The 20,688-nt window shown below is 52.3% G+C and overlaps 1 protein-coding gene across 1 annotated transcript in view; it reads left to right on the top strand.

Moving 5' to 3' along the window:
- The window catches only part of REC8 (REC8 meiotic recombination protein), a 31,628-nt gene that overhangs the window by 9,618 nt on the left and 1,322 nt on the right, over positions 1-20,688 (top strand). Inside the window, exons 7-18 of the mRNA XM_015416660.1 lie at positions 536-607; positions 2,203-2,338; positions 3,537-3,600; positions 6,093-6,184; positions 8,718-8,803; positions 8,941-9,084; positions 10,517-10,583; positions 14,573-14,721; positions 16,000-16,051; positions 18,417-18,477; positions 18,562-18,672; positions 20,022-20,128. Coding sequence (XP_015272146.1) covers positions 536-607; positions 2,203-2,338; positions 3,537-3,600; positions 6,093-6,184; positions 8,718-8,803; positions 8,941-9,084; positions 10,517-10,583; positions 14,573-14,721; positions 16,000-16,051; positions 18,417-18,477; positions 18,562-18,672; positions 20,022-20,128 — 1,141 coding nt within the window. The remainder of the gene's footprint in view (positions 1-535; positions 608-2,202; positions 2,339-3,536; positions 3,601-6,092; positions 6,185-8,717; positions 8,804-8,940; positions 9,085-10,516; positions 10,584-14,572; positions 14,722-15,999; positions 16,052-18,416; positions 18,478-18,561; positions 18,673-20,021; positions 20,129-20,688) is intronic.

Genomic DNA, 20,688 nt, shown 5'->3' with positions numbered 1-20,688 from the left:
CGGCTGTGGCGGCGGCGAGGCCCGGCTTCCCCCCTCCCTCCCTCCCTCCCTGCCCGCCCGTCCGCCCAGCCTCCCCGGTTTCCCCGCCAGCCGGCTCCGGGGAGGCGGCGGCAGCGGCGAGGCCCGGCTTCCTCCCCCCCGTCGCCTGCCAGCCCGCCGGCTGGCTCCGAGGCGGCGGCGGCGTTGCAGAGCGTCTCCTGCGCATGCGCAGGAGACGCTCTTGCACTTTCGGGGGGATTTAAACATCCCCCCGAAATTTTTAAAAACTTTTTGCATTTTTGTGCACACGTGGGGACTGGCCCACGTGTGCACAAACCTCCCCCGGCCCCCCAGCTGCCCCCTCCGTGCTGATTTAAGTATCCGCACGGAGGGGGCAAGTTGGCTATTAGATATATAGATATTGGCCCTCTTTTTCACATTAGGTTCTGAATTTTAGTGTTAAGGTTAAGGTTCAGTTTTTTGCCCTTTTCGTCCCGGGTTGTCGATGAAGTCACCAACTAACCAATTTCTGATCCATTCCCTACCCGAAGGAGAGTTGCACATCGCCATCTCACCTGACGACATTACCCTCAAAGAAGCTGAGCCTATCACCCTGCTGCAGATTGAGGTACATCCTGGGCAAATCGGGGGATCCAGGGTCTGCGGGCGGGGGGGGGGAGAGCTCCCACAGAGTTTTCTGCAAACCCAGAGGAACCCCAGATTGTTAGGAAAGCCTTAAACAAAAACGTAAGGTGAAGGTGATGCACATTGGGACCAAAAAAAAATCTCCGCTTCAATTATGTCAGCTAGCTGCCATATCTGTGTTGCCTACCCTTCCCTCTTTCCACTTTGCTTGCAGCTTGCCGTAAACATGCTAGGGAGCCGTGGGAACTAGACGCCGTTATCGGTCTGGCCTTGTGCATTAGGGAGGGCTTGGGATCCACCCTTGGTGTGAATTTTTCTGCTCTCAGGAAACCATGGGACTCTCCCGCTCATTATGTAATCTCCCGCCGGGAGTTTCCCCCCGCGCGCGCTCGAAGTTCATTTGCTTAGCTAATGGCCTTGCCCAGCTATATGTATTGAGATGTTTCCGCCTTCTAGTTATTCCTAACAATAATCCTGTGGACATGGTACCAGTCTTGTACACTAATAAACATAACGCTTCAGGAGAAACGTGTGTGAAGGTAGAGTCTCCTAAAGGTAGAGCATAATCTTTCAAAGTAACTTGTTCGCCCGTTATTTGGAAAGACTTTACCTTGCAAGAGTACGTTCTACCTTTAGGAGACTGATGAATGATAATGGATTTAACCATGGAACGAGAAGAGACAACTGTTGTTGAAATTTTGATGTCTGGAAGAAGTTCTTCTAACGAAACGGAAGTTTAACTCCGGGGAATTTCGTCCATCTGAAATTGCAGTGATGAAAAAGGGCAAACTCTTAAGTTACGCATTGTTAGGAAAGGGACTGAGAATAAAACGGCTGATATTGTCATGCCCCTGGATAGATCGATGGCACAGCATTCGAAAAGCATAAGCTTTTTACATAAAGCGGTTTGTATCTGGTTGGTACGTGCCGATTGCGCGGCGATGACACTTGACTGACTTTGAGGAATTTCACATTACCCTTTTCAACCCGTTTTGAAGCTGTTTTTGAGCCGTCATGGAGTAAACTGGTATAGGTCTGCCATTTCACACATGGCTTTCCCCTTCCGCTAAAGAGCTGGATCTGAAGCAGTTTGCCATTTCAGACTGCACCACTTTTTCCCGCTTTTCCCCTGACATTTTTCACCCGCGTGGACGATCTCCACTTTTTAAAAAAATGTTCACTTTATAGCGCTATAGCACTACGACAAAACACTCCAGCCATTCCAATGGCGTTGATATACTGCTGTTCCGTTATAGCGCTAGAACGCTATAAAGTGAACGTAAAAAAAAAAAGCCAGAGCTCGCCCATGCGGGCGAAAAATGGTGGGAAAAAGCGCATCAGAACCAGGAGAGGGAACTGAAGACTACTTGGAAGCGGTTGACAGGTAAAATGCTTCAGCCCCGTTTCCTAAACAGGACAGAAGCATTTGTGTCTGAAATTACAAATATATTCCGGTAGGGAACCAGTTCTAAAACGGTTCTGTCTGAAATGACAGACCAGAAACCGTTTGGGAACCGTTCCTCTTCCGGATTATATCGTCTGTCTGAAATTCCTCTTTGGTTTGTGTGCCGTTTGGAGGGCGAGCAGGATCTGCCCGAGATCACAGTCCGGGAGATCGATATGCTGGTCGAACAGGAGAGGTTCGTGGTGCACGGCGACGAGAGACCCCCGCCGCGGCCCACCGTCTCTCCCAGGAAAAGGCGCGCTGAAGAAGGTGAGAGGAGGGGCCACCCTGCTACCCTGGCTTTCTGTTTTCCTGACACCATTCCATCAGTTATCACGGGGGCCCGAAACCCTTTTGGAGCCTGCCGGGGCCTTTGGAATTCTGACACACTGTGGCGGGTGCGGCCACAAAATGGCTACTGTGCGACAGAGAAGGGGAGCCAGACGCAAAATGGCTGCTGCAGCTTGACTCCAGTCACACAGGGAAGATCTTAAGAGCCAGTCTGGTGTGGTGGTGAAGTGCGCGGACTCTAATCCGGGAGAACCGGGTTTGATTCCCCACTCCTCCACTCGCAGCTGCTAGATGACCATGGGCCAGCCATCGTTCTGTCAGAGCTGTCCTTGAGAAAGAGCCGTTTCTGTCAGAGCTCTCTCAGCCCTGCCTACCTCACAGGGTGTCCGTTGTGGGGAGGGGAAGGGAAAGGCGTTCGTAAGCCGCTCTGAGACTCCGAGTGAAGGGCGGAGTAAAAATCCAATCTCTTCTTCTTTTTCTTAATGCTGTGGTGGCAGCTACACGGTCCCACCTGGCCTCCCTCCCTTTCTAAAAATACCTGGCGGGTGCCAGAGAAAAGTGTCTGTGTGCACGATGGTGCCCACAGGCGCCGTGTTGAGGACCCCTGGGTTATCATCTGGAGACCCCTGAAATGTCTTGGCTTTGACTTTAACGAGGGTCTCCTCTCCTGACGTGAGGCCTTTCTGGTGCCCTTCGGGCATCGGGGCGGGAGCAGGGAGACCTTCCCTACTTATGGGAACTCCCTCTTATTGCCGCCTAAGCCAAGAACGAGAGACGAGGAGGAGTGCTCATTGTGGGTTTGCTAAGAAGTGCTTCCAGATATCATTGCCCTCGGCTACAGCCCTGATACCCTCCCCCGGGATGCCAGCCTCCAGGTGGGACCTGGGGGATCCCCTGGAACGACAACTCGTGCCCAGACTACAGAGATCTGTGCCCCCGGAGAAAATGGCTGCTTTGGAGGGCGGACTCCGTGGCTTCGTGCCCCACTGAGGTCCCCTGAGCACTCCAGGCTCTGCCCCCAAACCTCCAGGGGTTTCCCAAACTGTATCTGGCAACCCTACCTCCCATCCCCTACCAGTGGCCAGGAGGGACCAGGCGACCCTATGCGCCCCCCCCCCCCAGCAATCTCTGCTAGCAGCTCTCTGCCGCCCGCCAGCTCCTGTTCTTTCACTTTCAGAGTCCATGGAAAAGGTCAGGAAGCGAGAGCCGTCAGTGTTTTTGGGACTGTCGCCTCCCGCTAGGTAAGAGGATGGGGAAGGCGGTTTGGAGACCTTCCCCCCCACACCCACACACCGAAGCTCCTGGTCCAGGTTTGGAGAGAGATGGATTAATTTAGGCTAGGAAATCGATCGCAGCTTTGGAGAGAGAGAACCTGCCCAACCCACGTTCCCGGTAGGTCAGCTCTGCTCATTTTTGCCTCTGCTCAAATAGGTTTGGCAGGGTTTTTTTTTGTATTTCTTGGAAACCTACTAAACCTATTTGAGTAGTGGCTTCGGGGGGACTGTGTTCACGTGCCCCGTGTGTGCGAGCCTCTTTCACACCACAGTTCACTTCCTTAAAAAAGCCGCCACCTGTTTCCAGCAGGGGCGGCAGGTTTATGTGGGCCCACAGCCAAGCGTTTTGTCCCATTTGCTCTGTGGAAAAGAGAATCCCCCCCCCTTTACTGCTTCATAACTATAACCAGCACCACAAACCACCTGAAATTAGAACTCGGGGGGCTTCCGAGAGAGAGGCAGCCTGTCTTCCCTCCCGTGTTTGTAAAATCAACCTTCATAGACCGTCTCCAATATTTCTGCTTCCTAAGTCCCTTGCGGGGATAAGAGCCCTCTCGGCTCTCCCAACTTGAGAACTGCTTTTGGTGACTTAAGGGGGGGGGGAAATCATGATTCACCTTTTTTGGCTGACTTCTGCATGGCAAACCTTCGCTAAAGGCACAAGAGCCAACTGGGCGACTTTTTTCCTGATCAGCTGGCAACCCCGCAGCCTACCCTTCAGGACCTCTAGGGAGGAAGGCAGGGAGGGTCAAGGGTGGGTCCCACTGCAGCCCCTTGTGTCCAGAGCAAGGCTCCCTCTAAGCTGCGGAGTCCTGTGAGCAAAAATCCTACTTTGCGAGCTGCCAGCATTAAAGATTTGGCTACTGCATCAATCAGACTGCTCTGGAGCCCCATCCTTCCTGAGCCGAGACAAAAATGTGTGAGCCGGAGGCTATAAAATAACTGTGAGCTAGCTCACACTAACACAGCTTAGCGGGAACACCGGTCCAGAGTAGGTGTAGTGGTGTAGTTTGGTGTAGTGGTTAAGTAAAAAAGGTAAAGGTTCCCTTGCTCGAAAGCCAGTCGGATCCGACTCTAGGGTTGCGGTGCTCATCTCCATTTCCAAGCCGAAGAGCCAGCGCTGTCCGAAGACGTTTCCGTGGTCATGTGGCCGGCATGACTAAACACCAAGGCGCATGGAACGCTGTTCCCTTCCCACCGAAGTGGTACCTATTTATCTACTTGCAATTTCTTGCTTTCGAACTGCTAGGTTGGCAGGAAGTGGTTAAGTGGGCGGACTCTAATCTGGGAGAACCGGGTTTGATTCCCCACTCCTCCACTTGCAGCTGCTGGATGACCTTGGGCAAGCCATGGTTCTGTCAGAGCTGTCCTTGAAAAAGAGCCGTTTCTGTCAGAGCTCTCTCAGCCCCGCCTACCTCACAGCACGTCTGTTGTGGGGAGGGGAAGGGAAAGGAGTTTGTAAGCCACTCTGAGACACCTTTGGGTAGTGAAGGGCGGGGTATACATCCAATCTCTTCTTCTTCTTCTCCTCCTCCTCCAGGTGAGGCCCGGAGATCTCTCAGAATTATGACGAATCTCCAGGCAACAGAACAACGTTTGAGTCCAGTGGCACTTATAAGGTCAACAAAGTTTAATTCTGGGTGTAAGCTTTCATGTGCACGCACACGAGTACACACACACAAAAGCTTATACCCCAAATTTAACTTTCTTGGTCTTTAAAGGTGCCAACCAGACGAAAACTTTGTCCTGTCATTTCAGACCAACACGGCAACCCGCCTGAATATCTCCAGACAGCAGAGTTCAATTCCCCTGGGAAAAAATGGCGGCTTTGGAGGGCGGACTCTCTGGTGTTATTGGCGGGACAGGAGCTAATTGGTAGCTAATGCAGTTGCTGTCGTGTCGGGGGTCACATGCTCCTGATAGCTGGCCTCGACCAGCAGTCTAGCTGTGGCAGTGTGCACTGGCTGCAGCTCTTCAGGGGTAGCCCCAAGTGGAGTGCATTGCAGTAGTCCAGTCCAGTGTTCCCTCTAAGCTGGGTTAGTGTGCGCTAGCTCACAGTTTTTTAGCGTCCAGTTCACACATTTCTGTTTCAGCTCAGGAAGGATGGCTCCAGAGCAGACTAATTTATGCAGTAGCCAAATTTCTTGCTCACAACTTTAATGCCAGTAGCTCACAAAGCAGAATTTTTGCTCACAAGACTCCACGGCTTAGACGGAACATTGGTCCAGTCTCGTCTCTTGGTTTCTGCTGCTCTGCGATACTCATGCATGCTGAAGATGCTGCATAGGCAGCATTGACACGACAACCTCTGGCACTTAAAGAACAACACGTTTATCATGCTGGAAGCATTTCCTCAGTTGGTGGCACACGCTGCACGGACAGGGCTTCCCCCACTGAAAGCGTGGGCCAGGTTCTCCCCCCACCCCACCCCCCATCTCTTAGTCTGCTTCTCCCCACAGAACGGAGGAGGAGCCATTGGCTGCCAGGGAGACGGGGGTTCTGTCGGAAGAGGAGACCCGGCCTTTGATGGAAGCCCCTCTGGTGCCTTTGGGTGAGCCGTGGGGATTGGAGGGCGGAGGTGGGGACTGGGGCCGGGAAAAGGGGTGGGTTTAAGAACATAAGAGACGCCAATGTTGGATCAGGCCAAAGGCCCATCCAGTCCAACACTCTGTGTCACACAGTGGCCGGAAATACCAGGTGCCATCAGGAGGTCCAGCAGTGGGGCCAGGACGCCCTCCCACTGTTGCCCCCCCCCCCAAGCACCAAGTGTACAGAGCATCACTGCCAAGACAGAGTTCCTATCTATACCTTGTGGCTGATAGCCACGGATGGACCTCTGCTGCATATGGTTATCTAATTCTCTTTTGAAGCCATTCATGCTTGTAGCCGCCAGCACCTCCTGTGGCAGTGAATTCCAAGTGTTAATCACTCTTTGGATGAAGAAGGACTTCCTTTTATCCGTTCTACCCCGACTGCTCAGCAATTTCATGGAGCGCCCACGAGTTCTTGTACTGTGAGAAAGGGAGAAAAGTACCTCTTTCTCTACCTGCTCTTTCCCAATGCATAATCTTATAAACCTCGATCATGTCAACCCTCAGCCGTCGTTTCTCCAAGCTAAAGAGCCCCAAGCGCTTTAGCCTTTCCTCATAGGGGAAGTGTTCCAACCCTTTTATCATTCGAGTTGCCCTTTTCTGCACTTTTCCCAAAGCTATAATATCCTTTTTAAGGTGTGGCGACCAGAACTGCACACAGTCTTCCAAATGAGGTTGCGCCATTGATTTATAGAGGGGTTTGGGTCAGGCCTAAGGTCACTCTGTTGCAGACAGGCCTTGTTTCCTTTGCTGTGGGAGGTGGGGAGTGGCTCCGTGGTAGAGAAGGTCAGACCAGAACCAACAGGTTGAAATTAGATCAGATGAGTTTTCGGCTCAACATTAGGAAGAACTTCCTGACAGCTAGAGCACTTCCTCAGTGGGACAGGCTTCCTCGGGAGGTGGTGGGCTCTCCTCCTATGGAGGTTTTCAAGCAGAGGCTCGATGGCCATCGGACAGCAATACTGATTCTATGAATCTCGGCAGATCACGAGAAGGGAGGGCGGGAAGGGCTGCCTCAGTGCTTAGCTCTCGTGGCCCTTTCTTCCACGCCCAGGGAAATGCTGATTGCCACTCTGGGGTCAGGAAGCCATTTTTCTCCAGGCCAGTTTGGCCGGGGATCCTGGAGGCTTTTGGTCATCTTCTGGGCATGGAGCAGGGGTCACTGCGGGTATGTGTGGGGGAGGTATCTGTAAATTTCCTGCCTTGTGCAGGGGGGTTAGGCTAGATGACCCTGGAGTTCCCCTTCCAGCTCCGTGATTCTGGAGCATCTCCTTGGCCTGCAGAACGTCCCCGGTTCAATCCTCAGTGAGAGAATCAAGCAGCAGGCCATGTGAAAGACCTCCGGAGAGCTGCTGCGAGTCTCAGTAGACAATGGGCGACCTTCATGGACCGATTGAGTAGAAGGCAGCTCCATGTGCATCTGCTCGGCACGCGGGAGGTCCCCGGTTCAGTCCTCAGTTGAAAGGACGAGGTAGCAGGTAATGAGGTAGCAGGTGATGGGACAAGGTAGCAGCTGACGAGGTAGCAGGTAGCAGGACCTCTTTGCCCGAGACCCTGGAGAGCGGCTGCCAGTCTGAGCAGACGATACTGATCTTGTTGGGCCAAGGCTCTGATTCGGGATAAGGCAAGCTTCGTGTGAGGTCCTGGCTGCTGGAGGTCCTGGCACCGGCAGCGGAAGGAAACATCGGGAAAATGTTTTTCCGTCACTGAGACCCTGGAGAGCCGCTGCCGATCAGGCGTCATAAGTGATTGAAGCAGGGGTCATTCCGTAGGAAAAGAGGCGCAGGAGCTCGTTGGCATAACTCATTAGCACAACTCGTTTGCATAGGCCACACCCCCTGACCTCACCGGAAGTGTGTCAGGAGGCAACACCCACTGCTCAGGCTCCACTGGACTGTGTTGGATTGCTAGGTATTGGGAGGGGAGGGGAAATGTGCAGATCTGTCCTTGCAGAAGAGGGAGAGCTTGTACCTGAATAAAACTTGGTCTTAAAGCTGCCACTGGACTGTTTTGGATTGCTAGCTATGGGGGACGCGCAGATCTGCGCTCACAGAGGAGGGAGAGCTTGTACCTGAAGGCGGGACGGGGGAGGGCTTCTACAACTTACCTGGCTGCTTCTTGCTCCTTGTGGCCTGACTGAGGGCTGCTGGGAGCAGGGGGTGGGGCTTGCTGCATGTGCCCGCCCCCTGGGCTCCTTACTACCGGAGCTCCGCTCCTGTGCGCTCCCGCAGGAAATGACACTTGGATTGAAGATTCCTCCGGTGTGGCCAACGGGTCCAGGCTACCTCTGTGCCTTTCACCTCAGGCAACGGTTTTCACGATGTGACAGGATGCAGGGGCCTTCCTCTTAACGTCTGAGAATTGAGCCGTTCCTACGGAATCGGGAGCTCTTAAAACGATCCTTTGACACCCGCGTGGCAGTCGGAATCCACAAGCTAAACCCGGTCCTCTCGCTGGGGTCGCTAACCCTGAGCCTTTCTGACTCCCCCACAGAGATTACGCCCCCAAAGCCCGGGCTGGTGCCTTCTCCCCGTTCGCCGCTTGTCTCACCGAAACGGCAGCCCCCTCTGAGCCCTGAGGTAAGTGAGAGGGAGGCCGGGAGGAAGGCGGGGAGTCTTCTTCTGCCGGATGCTCCTTGGGGCGAGCGAGAGGCGCTCAGGAGCTGAGGAACAACCCCCCCTGCGGAGCTTCCGGCAAGTTCCGTCTGTCTCCCCAGCTCCGCCTGCCTGCCTACGAGCCGTCCCCAGCCCGCCCCTCCAGGCGACGGAGGCAGTTGCGCTTTGTGGATGAGGTAACCCAGATATCCCGGGAGGACTTTCAGAAGCAGATCTTGGACTCGCGGACCCAGTGTCAGCCCCTGGCAAGTTCTGCGGCTTATTTGTTTATTATTGTTGTCATTCCATACCATTTATGAATCATCTGTCTCCACAGTTGTGGAGCTCTAGGAGATGTAAGTAAAAGTTAAGGTTTCCCTTGCTCGAAAGCCAGTCAAATCCGACTCTAGGGGTGCGGCGCTCACCTCCGTTTCCAAGCCGAAGAGCCAGCGCTGTCCGAAGACGTAAGAGAAGCCAATGTTGGATAAGGCCAGTGGCCCATCCAGTCCAACACTCTGTGTCACACAGGGGCCAGAAATACCAGGTGCCATCAGGAGGTCCACCAGTGGGGCCAGGACACTAGAAGCCCTCCCACTGTTGTGCCCCCCCCCCAAGCACCAAGAATACAGAGCATCCCTTGCCCCAGACTGAGAGTTCCTATCTATAGGTAAAGGTAAAGGTTTCCCTTGCTCGAAAGCCAGTCTAATCTGACTCTAGGGATGTGGCGCTCACCTTCGTTTCCAAGCCAAAGAGCCAGCGCTGTCCGAAGACGTCTCCGTGGTCATGTGCGCCGAGGCGCATGGAACACTGCTACCTTCCCCACCGAAGCGGTACCTGTTTATCCACTTGCAGTCTCTTGCTTTCGAACTGCTCAGTCGGCAGGCGCCGGGGCCTTTTCGATTAATCCATGTCAGGATATTCACATCTTCTATGGTGCAGGAAGAGCGAATCTGTTCTCCACTGTGGGTAGCCGGATTGGACAGTTGATAACCATAAAAAGCCAGAATTTGGTACTGGTCACAAAATTGAGGATCCTGGAAAACTCCTGTATGTTTCTTTTTTGATGCAACATTTCAGGCTGTAAAGAGGGGCTATGTGTAGGGACAGTATGATGAAGATCTCAAAGGAAAGGGCGGCGATTGGCATATAATGTTTAAAAAAAGAAAGTCTGTAGCCCCTCTTTGTTGTGAAGATATGCCTTCCCCCTCTACATTTGCAAGGAAAAGAGCTAGAAGATTGTTACAAAAATTAAAATTGGGGCTTCGGAGAACCACTTGAGAATGTTGTAATTCCGTACTCTTCAAACTATTTGAGTTGCTTTATTATTTTATGGGTGTTTTTATTATTGTTCACTGCCCTGAGCCTTTTGTACTCAGGGGAGGGCAGTTTATAAATTTAATTTATAATATATAAAAATGAAATAGACACCCACCCTGGGGCAGCTCCGTTGCAGCCGAGCAGCATCGGCAGCCACTGCAGGGAAATCACAGACGTCTGTCCCCATCTGCAAAAACCAAGGACAAACCCATTTCTAGATGTGCAGGGTTGTGGCACTGTCGCTCTTTTTGTATGCGTTCACTGCCCTGCATCCAAACGAGCACGATCCAGGATCAGAACCGGCAAACAATGCAGGGAGTCCCCTTCCCCTCTCCTGATTGGTCTGTCTGACACCCGCTGTTTTCTTTCCCTCACGTTTAGGAGGCGGTGCTGTTGCCGGCTAAGAGGCTGAGGACCCCAGCCGAGCTCTTGGGCGCTCCAACGCACGGTGAGGGCTTCTCCCGGGCGGCATCCTTCCCAGGGCACTGGAAGGGCCTCTGCTTGGCACGCAGAAGGTCCCCGGTTCAATCCCCGGCATCCCGGGTGGTCCGATTCGGTATAAGACCGCTTTATGTCTTCAAGGTGCCACTACCAGGGTGGCTGCCGACCTCCAGGTGGTAGAACTTAGTAAGGAGAAACAACCGTGATATGATAATGACATCTTCTTAGGGGAAAAATATATCTTCTTCTTTCTTTTTTTCCATACTTAAGTTTTTCATTGAGTATCTAGCCATCCACAAACACACATTCATTATCCATCTTATCGATATACTCATTTTCCATTTTTAACAATCATAATAACCAAACAAAATAAAAAGAAATTCACCTGAGGTTACTATTCCAACAGCCTAAAATTTCTACTCTCATTTAATCCCTCTTCTTTTCATATGCCCCTATCTTACCCGTTTATAATTCCCGTCCAACTTCCCCATATTTTATAGTTAATCCTAATACAACTGCGGTGGCTCAAGTGGTTAAGACGCTGAACTGCAGGCTGTGGAAGGTCAGTAGTTCAGCAGTTCGAGACCCGGGTGTGCCGCATGATGGAGTGAGCTCCCATCTCTAGTTCCAGCTCCTGCCAACCTAGCAGTTCGAAAGCAAGAAATTGCAAGTAGATAAATAGGGACCACTTCGGTGGGAAGGGAACAGTGTTCCGTGCGCCTTGGTGTTTAGTCATGCCAGCCACATGACCACGGCAACGTCTTCGGACAGCGCTGGCTCTTCGGCTTTGAAACGGAGATGAGCACCGCCGCCCTAGAGTCGGATTTGACTGGCTTTCGAGGAAGGGAACCTTTACCTTTTACCTTTAATACAACTCACAATCTACAGTTCATTTCTACCTCAATTACTACTATTTTTCTCCATCTTCTTCAAAACCTGAAAAGAAAAGTTGAAAGGGATGCCTCCGATTATGGGTGCTACAGAGGACAACTCTACAGCGAGAGGTCAACCTCCTCTCTCCCTTTTACACCTTTCGTGTTTTTTTCCTGCAACTTTGTTCTGCTCCCTCTTCCTTTCTAACTTATGTCATGTCGATGACACCTTGAGTGAAACGGTCTCTTGAGCGCTGTGGCGTCAGAAAAACGTGAGACCAATTTACTTCCACGGAAACACCTTTTTTTTTTAATTTAAATTTTTTATTGTATATTCAGAATATTAACATAAACAACAATTCCTGTAAAATACATTTCAGAACATTTCAGAATAGATACTTCGCAAGTACCTGCTTTTTTAAGTAAATTTGCAATAAGCATGGTAGAGAATAATTGAAACATTGTACATTTAAAGACATTAATACAAGTATATAGCTTTAGAATACTATACAATCAAGAGCAACTGTTACAAGTGATTATGTAGAGATTCTTTGTTACTGTTCTACTTGAAAAGTTTTAAACGACCTTGTTACATGAAAACCAGTTGCGACTGAGCAATGTTTTGTGATATAGGTTTTCAGAACCATTTCAAGTAATCTTTCCAAGATGGAGGTATGTATTCTTCCTCCGATAGATAAGACAGAATTGGAAACCACTTTGCACTGAACGTTTTAATTGAGTTATTTTTCATGTAAGTACCCATTTTATCAGTTATACTTTCGAGGACATATTGGTCCCATAGCTTTCTGAACCAGATACGGATGTCAGGGGTATTCTTGTCTTTCCACATTGAAGCTATAGAGACTCTTGCAGCGTACAGCATTGTTTCTAGCGTATTTTTATTGTGATGTTGCTTGATCTGATTCGGCCACAGCTCTAATAATAGGCTTTCAGGGTCAAGTGTTAGGTCAATATCTAAGATCTGTTTTATCTTATTTATTACTTCTATCCAAAAGGATTTTATTTTTGTACATTGCCACCAGCAGTGTGAAAATGATCCCAGTTCACCACAGCCTTTCCAACATTTTGGTGAGTATGAAGATGACATATGTGAGATAGTTTGAGGTGTTAAGTACCATCTTGTTATGATTTTAAGTTTTTGGATTTCAACTGCATACGAGTGAGGTTTGTTTTGAGAAGACCTCCAGATCTCTGTCCAGTTTGTTTCATCTAATTTCTTTGAGCAGTCTTTCTGCCAAGCTTTCTGGTATTTTAGTGTTTTAGGATCATTGTCTTTGAGCAACGGAAACACCTTTAATGCTTTGCTACTCACTGGATAATTAAAGAAGATAGATGTTTCCTGAACAAGGTTTCGTTATCGTATCACGTGGTTGTTTTCTCCTTACAAAGTCCAGCCTGTCCCGTGATCTCTTGTCCTTGACTGGGCCTCCAGGTGGCGGCTGGAGATTTCCGGGGGTCTACAGCAAGGCTCCCTCTAAGCTGCGGAGTCTCGTGAGCAAAGATTCTACCTTGTGAGCTGCTGGCATGAAAGCTGCAGGCGAGCGATTTGGCGACTGCATACATTAGTCTGCTCTGGAGCCACATCTTTCCTGAGCGAAGGCAAAAATGTGTGAGCCGGAGGCTAAAAAACGGTGCGCTGGCTCACACTCACTCAGCTGAGAGGGAACACTGCTCTGGAGCCCTCCTCCCTGAGCGGAGGCAAAAAAGTACGAGCCGGAGGCTAAAAGCATCAGCTCGCTCGCATTAACTCAGCTTAGAGGGAACACTGGTCTACAGCTGATCCGCAGGCAACAGAGATCAGTTCCCCCGGAGGAAAGGGCTGCTTTGGAAGGTGGACTCTGTGTGGCGTTCGACCCCCTTGAAGTCCCTTCCCTCCCTGGGCTCCACCCACCCCAAATCTCTAGATATTTCCCATCGCAGAGCCGGCAGTCCACTGGAGTTTCATTTTAGTTCCTCTAATGCCCCCCCCCCCTTGCAAGAAGCTCTGAGCCGCTCTGGCTGTCCCCGGACACCTTCCGGGCCGCGGTCGAAGCCTGGCTTGTGCACCGCTTCTTGTTGGCATCACAAGTCCTCCTGGCCCCGCCCTGCAAACCAGCTGCAACGTTGCACACCAGTCCCACCAATCCCGGAGGATCGCTTGCGACAGATGCACCCTTCAAAGAAGAAGGAGAAGAAGAGATTGGCTTTATACCCTGCCCTTCACTCGGAGTCTCAGAGCCAGGGCTCTTTTTGTAGAAAACGCCCAGCAGGAACACATTAGCATAATAGGCCACACCCAGCAGCAAAACTCATTAGCATAATAGGCCACACCCAACAGCAAAACCCATTAGCGTATTAGGCCACACCCTGAGAGCACCGCTTATTAGCACATTAGGCCGCACCCCCACGTTACCAGAAGTGTTGTCATCCAGCCACACCCACCTTTTGCTTCTTATTCTGTTTACCTTGTTTGTTGTCAAAACCCAGGGCCTTTTTTTGTAGCAGGAACTCCTTTGCATGTTAGGCCACACACCCCTAATGTAGCCAATCCTAATGAGTTTCTGCTGTTGGGTGTGGCCTGTTATGCTAATGAGTTCGTGCTGGGCGTGGCCAACTTGGAAGCCAGCCGGAACTCCGTTCCTGTGCGCTCCTGCCCAAAAATAGCCCTGCTCAGAGCAGTTTACAATCTCCTTTCCCTTCCCCTCCCCACAACAGACACCCTGTGAGGTAGGTGGGGCTGAGAGAGCTCTGACAGAAACAGCTCTTTTTCAAAAACAGCGCTGACAGAACTATGGCTTGCCCAAGGTCATCCAGCAGGCGCAAGTGGAGGAGTGGGGAATTGAACCCGGTTCTCCCAGATTAGAGTCCGCGCACTTCACCACGACACCAAAGAAGGGAGATAATCTCACGGCACAGGCCAGATCCCGCTGTGTCATCTGACGATGGGGGCTGTGTCCTCTTGTGGTCTTGTGCCATGCTAAAAGGTGGCTTTTAATTTCCCAGCAGTTGCCGGCCTCTGTGGGGGCAGGGGGAGGTGGTTCCCGGTCAAGGCAGGAGGGAGTGCCCGCCACCTCCAGGCCGTAGGATACTCCCGGCCCTTATGCCGTCTGGTCCTCCTCCACAGGATGGATGCATCCCACCCTCCGTGGCCTCTGGACCCACTGTGCCAACCTCCAGCATGTGGATTACGCCAGGCGGAGAGCAAGGGAGGAAGAGGAGCAGAGAAGGGAGGAAGAGGAGCAGCGGCCCACAGAGGTTCCCAGCGAAGTTGAGGTGGGGGAAAATGCCTCTCCCCCCCCCCATGCCTGTAGTGGCTACTGGAGGGTTGTGCTGAAGCTCAGCGGACAAGAGTAAGACATTGAACTGGGGTGTCGGGGGGGGGGGGCCCTGCGGTGGCTCAAGTGGTTAAGACACCGAATTGCAGACCGGAAGGTCGGTAGTTCAGCAGTTCGAGACCCGAGTGCCGCCTGACGGAGCGAGCTCCCGTCTCTGGCCCCAGCTCCTGCCAACCTAGCCGTTGGAAAGCAAGAAATTGCAAGTAGATAAATAGGTACCGCTTCGGTGGGAAGGGAACAGCGTTCCGTGCACCTCGGCGTCTAGTCATGCTGGCCACATGACCACGGAGACATCTTCGGACAGCGCCGGCTCTTCGGCTTGGAAACGGAGATGAGCACCGCGCCCCTAGAGTCGGATTCGACTGGCTTTCGAGCAAGGGAAACCTTTACCTTTTATATGTGGGGGAGGAAAAGAGCACATCAGCCAGAGATGGTGCTATAGCAGTGCCTGCCAAAGGGCACAGCGTTACAGGCAAACAGGTTCTCTGCATGTTGTTGCCAGAGAATTGACAGGCTGGGGTGAGGGCGTACGGTTCGGAGGTCTTCAAAAACGGCTCTGCATTCATGGCATATGGGCCAGTCCGTGGCGATTAACTCCGAAAACCCAATCAAACCTCCAAGTTCAGAGGCAGTGTACCTCTGGATGCTGGGGACAGGCAGCAGGGGAAGGCTGCCGCTTTTATGTCCCGCCGGGGAACGTTTGCTGGGCCACCAGCAGAAACAGAACGCCAGACAGGACAGGCTGTTGGCGTGACTGTGGAACTTGCTGTGGGCTTTTGCGATGCTCCAGAGTTGAAGAACTGAGCTAGGGAACTGGAAAACCTGGGGCCGCATTCCACCTTCGCCCCCGACCGCCTGCACTCACTTGAGCGAATCATCGTCTTGTGGTTCTTCAGTATCCGTAAACTGTCACAACCGGGCCTGTGCGTGCCTTCCCCGCCTCTTTGGCCTCCGTTACCCAGAATCCCTGCCGTCTCTGAAGCTGCCTTGCCTCCTTCCTGCCTACTAGTCCGTCCCTCACCAAAGAGGGGCAGCCTTCTATCGCGGAGGTATTTCCCTCGAGCCGTTCTGTGACATCACAGCAGCTCAGCCAATGGGGTGGGAGTTTTCTCAGCTATCTCTCAGAGGAAATAGCTGAGAAACTCCCACTCCATAAGAACAGTGTTTGTCCCACTCTTTTAACTCTGACCCTTGGTGATCATTTTTCTTTTTGAAGGTTCTGCGAGAAGCCGAAGAACCGAGCGTGCGCACACTTGCGGGCTCCTCAGGTGGGTGGACGGATCTGCCTCCCTTGGCAGTCGCTAAACACAATGGGATCTTGGGGATGCGGAGTACAGTCACGAAAACAAAACACACTGTGGAGAGCACACATTCAAGTGCTACTTAAAGGCATTTGTCTCAGATTCGATTAATGAAAAAAATGGGAAAAAATAATAAGAACGTAAGAGACGCCAATGTTGGATCAGGCCAAAGGCCCATCCAGTCCAACACTCTGTGTCACACAGTAGCCAGAAATACCAGGTGCCATCAGGAGGTCCACCAGTGGGGCCAGGACATTAGAAGTCCTCCCACTGTTGACCCCCACCCAAGCACCAAGATGACAGAGCATCACTTGCCCCAGAGTCCCTATCTATACCTTGTGGCTAAGAGCCACTGATGGACCTCTGCTCCATATGCTTATCTAATTCCCTTTTGAAGCCGTCCATGCTTGTAGCCGCCACCCCCTCCTGTGGCAGTGAATTCCAGGTGTTAATCACTCTTTGGGTGAAGAAGGACTTCCTTTTATCCGTTCTAACCCGACCGCTCAGCAGTTTCACGGAGTGCCCACGAGTTCTTGTACGGTGAGAGAGGGAGAAAAGTACCTCTTTACCTGCTCTTTCCCATGCGTAATCTTATAAACCTCAATCATGTCACCCCTCAGTCGTCGTTTCTCCAAGCTAAAGAGCCCTAAGCGCCTTAACCTTTCCTCATAGGGAAAGTGTTCCAACCCTTTTATCATTCGAGTTGCCCTTTTCTGCACTTTTTCCAAAGCTATATCCTTTTTAAGGTGTGATGACTAGAACTGCACACAGTATTCCAAATGAGGTCGCACCATTGATTTATATAGGGGCGTTATGATATTGGCTGATCTGTTTTCAATACCCTTCCTAATAATCCCCAGCATAGCATTGGCCTTCTTTATTGCAGTCACACACTGTCTCGACATTTTCAGTGAGTTATCTACTACAACTCCAAGATCTCTCTCTTGATCAGTCTCTGCCAGTTCAGACCCCATCAACGTGTATTTATATTTAGGATTTTTGGCTCCAATGTGCATCACCTTGCACTTGGCCACATTGAACCCCATTTGCCATGTTGACGCTCTTACCTTATCATGCATAGAGATTGGAATGTAAACCCTTTAATATGATCCAGATATACTTATTAGTTATTAAAGCGCTAAGACTTTGAAACAAACTACACAAGTGCAAGCAGGGGTCATTTCCCGTGGGAGCGCACAGGAGCAGAGCTCCGGCAGTAAGGAGCCCAGGGGGCGGGCACATGCAACAAGCCCCGCCCCCTGCTCACAGCAGCCCGCAGTCAGAGCAAGAAGCAGCCAGGTAAGTTGCAGAGTCCCCCCCCCCGGTTCCAAAACAGTCCAGTGGCACCTTTAAGACCACGTTTTATTCAGGTACAAGCTCTCCCTCCTCTGCGAGGACAGATCTGTTAGCAATCCAAAACAGTCCAGTGGAGCCTGAGCGGTGGTTGTTGCCTTCTGACACACTTCCGGTGATGTCAGGAGGTGTGGCACACGCAAATAAGTTATGCTAATGAGCTCCTGCACCTCTTTTTCTACTAAATGACCCCTGAGTGCAAGTATGCATAAAGAAACCTCCCGAGAGCAACACCAGTAAATGGGCTGTGTGCAGCCCTTGAAAACAGCTATTATCATCTTTACTTAGGGCTGCCAAATCGGGCCGGGTGGCGGGGAAACCCCCGTTTTGGAGGCCCGATTTCCGCTGCGGCGGAATTGGGCCCCAGGGGAACCCTGCCCCCGGCATGCGCGTCACTAGGAAGTGACGTGGGCACGCCGGGGGTGGGGCCATGTATGGCCGTGGCCCCGCCCCCAGCGTGCCTACGTCACTTCCGGGTGATGTGCATGCGGCGCGCACGCACTCACCCAACGCTGGCCGGGAGCCCCCCGCTCCCGGCGAAGACTGATTTGGCAACCCTATCTTTACTGCTTCTTAATTTCCGAGCTTTCAGGTCTGCAGGGAGGCTAAGGAAACCGGCTGACGTCTCTTGTCGGCCGCGAAAGTTTCGCTTCTTCGGAGCCAATGTATTCTTATGGAACCACGAGGTTTACATACTTTGCATGCCTTATCAATACTCCCACGTGGGCTCAGTTGCACTCCTTTCGGCACAGGCGTGCCTCTAAGTAGCCCTTGAATGTTATCTGATCTAGAGTAATTTGTGCGCCCCCGCAGTATTCCCTCGGCGATTGGTCAGGGAAGGGGGTCTGGGAATCTTCTGCCTCACGGGCTGCTGCATGGACTGCCTCCCCACTCCTCTCAAACAACGACAACCCCCCCCCCCCTCCAGGGCCCTCCTCACAGTACGCAAACCCTGCCTGTTTTTTCCTCCATGCGGCAGAAATCTCCCTGGAGTCCTCCGAGGAAGAGCTGCGCTCTAGTCTGGTGGCCGCTGAGGAGAGGTGAGACCGACCCCTTCTGCTCCCCCCTTGCCTTTTTAGGGGGAAGCCGGCCCGGTCTCACCCTCCGGCCTCTCTCACCCACAGGATCCTCGTGGAGCCAGAGGAAGTGATGCTCCCCGTGGTGCCCGAACTCCCTGAAATAAGCTTCGAGCTGCCGCTGGATAAGGACATGCTCACCCTCACGGACGTGCGCAGGTGCGAGCACGAGGGTTGATCTCCCCCCAGGGTTGGGGGACAGGGGGGCATAGCGAAACTTGCCTGATTCCGTCGCACCCAAAGGCTGGCTCGCTTGGGAGCAAGGGCTGCTGGGAAACAAAAATGGCTGCCGCTTGCCGGAGGCCTCTCCCCCGTCCGGACCTGCTCACCCTTTGGGATTCTTCTGTTAGCGTTACCTTGGCCCCGAGGAGCACCCAGTTCGGCCAGGGGCATGCCTGGTTGCTACTGGGGACGCCAACCAATGTTCCCTCTAACCTGTGGAGCCCTGTGAGCAAAAATTGTACTTTGTGAGCTTCTGGCATTAAAGTTGTGAGCAGGTGATTTGGCTACTACATAAATTAGGTTTGCTCTGGAGCCGCCCTTCCTGAGCTAAGACAAAAATGTGTGAGCCAGAGGCTAAAAAACTGTGAGCTAGCTCACACTCACTCAGCTTAGAGGGAACACTGATGCCAACCTCCAGGTGGAGGGCCCTGGAGATCTTCCAGAATGACAGCTGGTCTTTGGGTGACAGAAACTAGTTCTCCTGGAGAAAACGGCATCGCACCTGCTGAGGTTCCACTCCTCCCCAAAACTGGGCTCCGGTCGATGCCGGTGTGGCCAATACAGAGGGCTTCCCTGAGGACCATAGTTGGTGCACAGCGGTGTTCCCTCTAAGCTGAGTCAGTGTGAGCCAGCTCACAATTTTTTAGCCTCCGGCTCACACACATTTTTGTCTCCGCTCAGGAAGGGTGGCTCCAGAGCAAACTAGTTTACGCAGCAGCCAAATCACTCACTCGCAATGTTAATGCCAGGGGCTCACAAAGTAGAATTTTTGCTCACAAGACTCCAAAGCTTTTAGAGGGAGCATTGGGCCATTCCACGGAAGGATAGAGACTTGATGTCAGTTCTCCTGACGGCTGCAAAGAACTTAACTTGGAAACAGCCACGTGTTCCCACGGTAAATCGGTAGAATCAGAGGGTCTGGGACTATTTGATTGCTGACAAGATTGCAGATTGGATGGTTCGGCATGAGAATGCACATTTGGTGTAGTGTGGTTTGGTGTAGCCAGTTTGGTGTCGTGGTTAAGTGCGCGGACTCTAATCTGGGAGAACCGGGTTTGATTCCCCACTCCTCCACTTGCACCTGGCTGGATGACCTTGGGCAAGCCGTAGTTCTGGCACAGCTGTTCTTGAAAAAGAGCAGTTTCTGTCAAAGCTTTCTCAACCCCACCGACCTCACAGGGTGTCTGTTGTGGGGAGGGGAAGGGAAAGGGGTTTGTAAGCTACTCTGAGACACTCTGAAGTGTGGGGTATAAATCCAAACTCTTCTTCTTCTTCTGTCATTTCAGGCTGGTGGCTGCTAAACTGCAGCAGTTTGGCGAGACGGAGTTCGAACAGCTGGTGCCTTCCACCACTTCCAGGGCTGTCGCCAGCCGGTTCTTCTACATGTGCCTGGGTAGGTGGCGGGGACGGGGGGCCTGCCTGGCGGACGGCGAAGGGGGAATGCCGGCCTTTTGCTCCTCCCCTCGTCCCGGGTAGTGGTTCGTAGGGTCGTGTTGGGGAGGCAGACCCACCTTCCATCTTCAAAGGTGTGTGTGTGGGGGAGGTTTCCTCGCCTTCCCCAGGGGTTCTCCCTAGGGCAGAGGTGTCGAACTCATTTGTAACGAGGGCCGGATCTGACACAAATGTCGGCTTTGTCGGGCCCGGGGCCACGTGTGCCATAAACGTAATGCCAGGTCCCGGAGGTATAAACTGTGCAAAGGACAGCAGCTGGTAAGCTCCTCCTCACTGCAAGGCCCCATTGCATAGGAGAACCCATATGGGCAGACGGGAGAGCCAGGGGTGCCGCACTGGGCAGACGCTCCCACACTGCTTGTCTGCTGCTGCTGCTGCAGACGAGGTCGTTCCGCCATGCTGAAGCCACAATCGGAGTGGCTCCTCCCACTCCCCCCCCAGCAGCCTCCTGTTCCCTCCCTCGCACTAGCTGCTCGCGGGCCACAGAAGAGCCCCGGGCGG

This window comes from Gekko japonicus, unplaced genomic scaffold (genome assembly GCF_001447785.1).
Source record: "Gekko japonicus isolate JY-2015 unplaced genomic scaffold, Gekko_japonicus_V1.1 scaffold2869, whole genome shotgun sequence".
Taxonomy (NCBI): domain Eukaryota; kingdom Metazoa; phylum Chordata; class Lepidosauria; order Squamata; family Gekkonidae; genus Gekko; species Gekko japonicus.
The sequence above is the reverse complement of the archived record's forward strand: the minus strand, read 5'-3'. Positions and strand labels throughout refer to the sequence as shown.